Genomic DNA, 4,817 nt, shown 5'->3' on the forward strand with positions numbered 1-4,817 from the left:
CAATCAAGAAAGTATAATCTGTTCATGTTGTGACAGGTAGGAACATAGTTGATTAAATTACAAGTTCAAACCTGTGTAGAAATAATGTGAATATTGTTTTTAAATGGATTTTCTCTTTTATGACATGGATCTGATAAGATGTAATGCTAAAGGGTTTAATTTTCCTTATAAACTCTATTAAAACATATTCCCAGAAAAAAAAAGGTCAATAGCTTTCCATAATTCTATCATTTCATTCACTAAATGCTTTTCCAATGATTTGTTTTATAAGCTACTGTGTGAGAGGTCAGCAGAGAAAATGTAAATTGAAGCTAGGCTAGCATAATCATTTGGTTACACATTTCAATGTACAGTATGCCTAAAACCTATTTTTCATATTTTACACTGACACAATTATCATTCGATAAATCAGTCTCAAACAGGGAGGCGTTCAGATATCATACATCAGGATATGCTCATAACCACATACCTAGATTAGGTTGAAGTGCATATTAGATAGATAGATAGACTTATTCAACTTATTGTCATTACGTAGTACAGGTACTATATAACGAAACGATTTCTCTGCATTTGACCCATCCTAGTGTTAGGAGCAGTGGACTTCGCCACCACCGCCCTATATATTATGGCAAACTTTGCTACAGATCCAAAGAAAATCAATATGTTCTCCATTGTGCCAATGCAAAATAAACATTTAATGACAAATAAAGCTTGAGGCCACAACGACCTTTAAAAAGGCTTTTGTGACCCAAATGTTGGACTTGTCAATAAATACTTAAATGGCAAACTGTCAACTGGCCTGACTTGACACGTGTTTTATCCCCTTAAAACACCCACATAACTGATCTTGTTACGTTTCCAAGAGCATTATCAAATCATCCATCCGAATAATAAAAAATAAACATTAAATGATACACCCCTAAAGCTTTTGATTTGCTTTTGAAAAGAAAGGAAGCTATGATTGGAGGTTATTTTGCCTCAGAGGAGTGGTTTTCAAACATCAGACCTAGTCACATATAAATGTGGCAGCAAGGCTTAGTACTCTTGGGGACTATCCAGGTCAAATTGCTGTGAAATCATGGCGAAGCACTGGAGTTTCACCTGTTTAGTGGCACTAGCCTTGCTAGGATGCTCAGTTAGAACCCAAGCTCAAGAAAAAGCTCAGAACTCACGCTGGCAAGACCCTTCACCACGGACGGTAAAAGGCGTCTCACCCCCTCAACATCCTCAACATCATCAACATATAAAGGGCCATAAAGATCCACCATGGATCCCTCCACATCCACATCCACCAAGGATCCCCAAAGATCCACATCCACATCCACCATGGATCCCTACAGATCCACATCCACATCCACCATGGATCCCTAAAGATCCACATCCACCATGGATCCCTCCACATCCACATCCACCAAGGATCCCCAAAGATCCACATCCACATCCACCATGGATCCCTACAGATCCACATCCACATCCACCATGGATCCCTAAAGATCCACATCCACATCCACCATGGATCCCTACAGATCCACATCCACATCCACCATGGATCCCTAAAGATCCACATCCACCATGGATCCCTACAGATCCACATCCACATCCACCATGGATCTCTAAAGATCCACATCCACATCCACCATTGATCCCTAAAGATCCACATCCACCATGGATCCCTACAGATCCACATCCACATCCACCATGGATCTCTAAAGATCCACATCCACATCCACCATGGATCTCTAAAGATCCACATCCACATCCACCATTGATCCCTAAAGATCCACATCCATCATGGATCCGTCCACATCCACCATGGATCCCTAAAGATCCACATCCACCATGGATCCCTACAGATCCACATCCACATCCACCATGGATCCCTAAAGATCCACATCCACATCCACCATGGATCCCTACAGATCCACATCCACATCCACCATGGATCCCTAAAGATCCACATCCACATCCACCATTGATCCCTAAAGATCCACATCCACCATGGATCTCTAAAGATCCACATCCACCATGGATCCGTCCACATCCACATCCACATCCACCATGGATCCCTAAAGATCCACATCCACATCCAAAATGGATCCCTACAGATCCACATCCACATCCACCATGGATCCCTACAGATCCACATCCACCATTGATCCCTAAAGATCCACATCCACCATGGATCCGTCCACATCCACATCCACCATGGACCCCTAAAGATCCACCAGCACCATTGATCCTTCAGTATGATCAAACACCGCAGGTTCAACCAGCTTTAGAAAATGATCAGAAAACGCAGGTGCCACAGACACCTTCAGTTTACAAACCAAGTGTGGCAAAGCAGCCTGCAGCACAGAGTTGTGTCGTTGCAGAAAACGTGAGAATCCCATGTGGAAGTTCTGATATCTCTGCCGCTGGATGTGAAGATATAAACTGCTGCTTTGATGGACGACAGTGTTACTATGGAAAGACAGGTGAGCATTCTAAATGGCTGTCATGCTTGGACATAAATGGTTGATCAAAAAAAAAAGTGTTTAATCTTTCTGTTTTTTGTTTTTATAAACAACTTTGATCCATACCTGTTTTTGTGCCACCAGTGACTGTCCAGTGCACCAAGGATGCCCAGTTCATCGTGGTTGTGGCCAAAGATTCCACTCTGCCCAACATTGACCTCGAGTCAATCTCACTGTTGGGACAAGGGCTAGGCTGTACACATGTTGATTCTAATTCAGACTTTGCCATCTACAACTTTCCTGTTTATACCTGTGGCTCTGTTGTTATGGTAAGCCTGATTTTCTCTACTTTTCAGCTAATACAGATAGTTTTCAAACACTGTTATCCTATTTTTTTTTACTTTGAATAGGAAGAGCCCGGTGTTATAATCTATGAGAACAGGATGTCTTCCTCATTTGAAGTGGGAGTTGGGGATCGTGGAGCCATTACCAGGGACAGCCACTATGAGTAGGTGGTACTTATTTCAATACGTTTTTAGTGTCAAAATAAAAGATCTGACCAAGCAAAGTAATGCCAGTTTTCTCTTTTAGATTGCTTTTCCAGTGCAGGTACATCGGTACTTCTGTTGAGGCTTTGGTTATAGAAGTATTAGATATTGTAAACCTTCCCCTACCAGTCGCTGCCCAGGGACCCATCAGTGTACACCTGAGGTTGGCTAATGGCGAATGCAATACAAAGGGTTGTAATGAAGGTAAGTGTGTGCAGCCTGTTTGTAGATCATTTTATGTTACTGGCTGTCGTACTAACCTGTCTCTGCTCTCACAGTGGATGTGGCCTATACATCATTTTACACGAACACAGACTATCCTGTGACCAAAGTACTGAGGGACCCTGTGTATGTGGAGGTTCAACTCCTGGAAAAAACGGATCCCAAGCTCGTCCTGACTCTTAGTCGCTGTTGGACAACTACAAGCCCTAACCCTCACAGTCTGCCTCAGTGGGACATTCTGATAGACGGGTAACTAAAACACCAATTTACACCTTGTTTACCATGCTGTTCGTCTGTTTACTCATTGAGAAAACTGAATATAATCTTATGAATACCATAGTCCGAATCAATACTAATAGAATTTTGAAGGCAACATTGAAAGACATTTCTTAATATTGGACATTTTAGAGTTGAAAAATAAATGTGTCAGTGCTCTCTGGTCAACAACACACTATATGTTTCTCAACAACTTCAAAAATATATTTGGATTTTCCATCCTGCAATTACTTTTTGGTCAACAAAATGTTGATAGCTTATATCACCAGGCTCAAATGACTGGTGTCTTTATTGTATTTAATTTCACTGTTGCTTCTTGATATCATTTTTCTTTCCTCCAGGTGTCCATACAGAGATGATCGCTACCTGTCCGAACTGGTTCCGGTCGGGCCCTCATCTGGTCTAGAGTGTCCAAGTCACTTCAGGCGTTTCATTCTCAAAATGTTTACCTTTGTCAACCCTAATTCAAAGGAACCCCTGAGTGAACAGGTAATTGTTAAATCTAGTGTTTACTGCTGCAACTATTTATTTTTGTATTGCTCTGCCAACACTATTTTTCTTGTTCAGGTGTTCATTCACTGCAGCACAGCCGTGTGCACTAGTGGAGCGGGTCGCTCCTGTGAACCATCATGCTTCAGAAAAAGTAAGAGATGAATGTATAACCTGCAGAACTCATGTGAAATGTGTATTGTATTCTGACATTGTTTTTATGTCTGTGTGTAGGGAGAGACGTTCCGGCTGCGGACAAGAACAAGGCTCAGTCAAAGGTCGTGGTTTCTGTTGGACCAGTGATCATGGGCGCCCCTCAGCAGTAAACAACACAGTTTCAAGCTCGAGAATCAGCCTGAAAACATGTATTAAAAGATTTGAAACAAAAACACTGTTTAGTTTTTAGTGGTGTGATGACTGATAAATCAAGAGTATAGAGTGTTAATTAATTGGATTTCTAAAGATTGTAGTCACAGTTGTATAAATAAATATTAGCTTTAATCAGGCCCTTCTCCAGGATGAAATGACTGAGGGGGCTGTTAAAAAATCCAAGGGGCGATTTCTTTTTCACAACAACGACAAATACTGGCAATATAATTATTTGACCTCTCTGAAGAACCAGCACCTTACCGTGGTAGAGAGGTTTGTGTGCCCTGATGAACCTGGGGGCTGTGTTGTCTGGAACCTTGTGTTCCTGGTAGGGTCTCCCATGGCAAATTGGTCTCAGGCAAGGGGCCAGACTAAGATTGGTTCAAAAGACCTCATGAAAGGAAAAACAAGAAGTGAGGATACCCGGCCCGGAGGAAGCCCGGGGTCCCCTTCTGGAGCC

General features: G+C 42.0%; 1 protein-coding gene across 1 annotated transcript; it reads left to right on the forward strand.

Moving 5' to 3' along the window:
- Nucleotides 1-1,017: 1,017 nt before the first annotated feature.
- Nucleotides 1,018-4,377, forward strand: LOC117448426 (zona pellucida sperm-binding protein 4-like). The gene is made up of 8 exons (XM_034085719.2): nt 1,018-2,474; nt 2,598-2,782; nt 2,864-2,961; nt 3,045-3,205; nt 3,280-3,472; nt 3,841-3,988; nt 4,067-4,142; nt 4,223-4,377. The coding sequence occupies exons 1-8, from the start codon at nt 1,079-1,081 to the stop codon at nt 4,312-4,314; spliced, it is 2,349 nt and encodes a 782-aa protein (XP_033941610.1). The 5' UTR covers nt 1,018-1,078; the 3' UTR covers nt 4,315-4,377.
- The last annotated feature ends 440 nt before the right edge of the window (nt 4,378-4,817 follow it).

The sequence above is a fragment of the Pseudochaenichthys georgianus genome, chromosome 6 (assembly GCF_902827115.2).
Source record: "Pseudochaenichthys georgianus chromosome 6, fPseGeo1.2, whole genome shotgun sequence".
In the NCBI taxonomy this organism is placed as follows: domain Eukaryota; kingdom Metazoa; phylum Chordata; class Actinopteri; order Perciformes; family Channichthyidae; genus Pseudochaenichthys; species Pseudochaenichthys georgianus.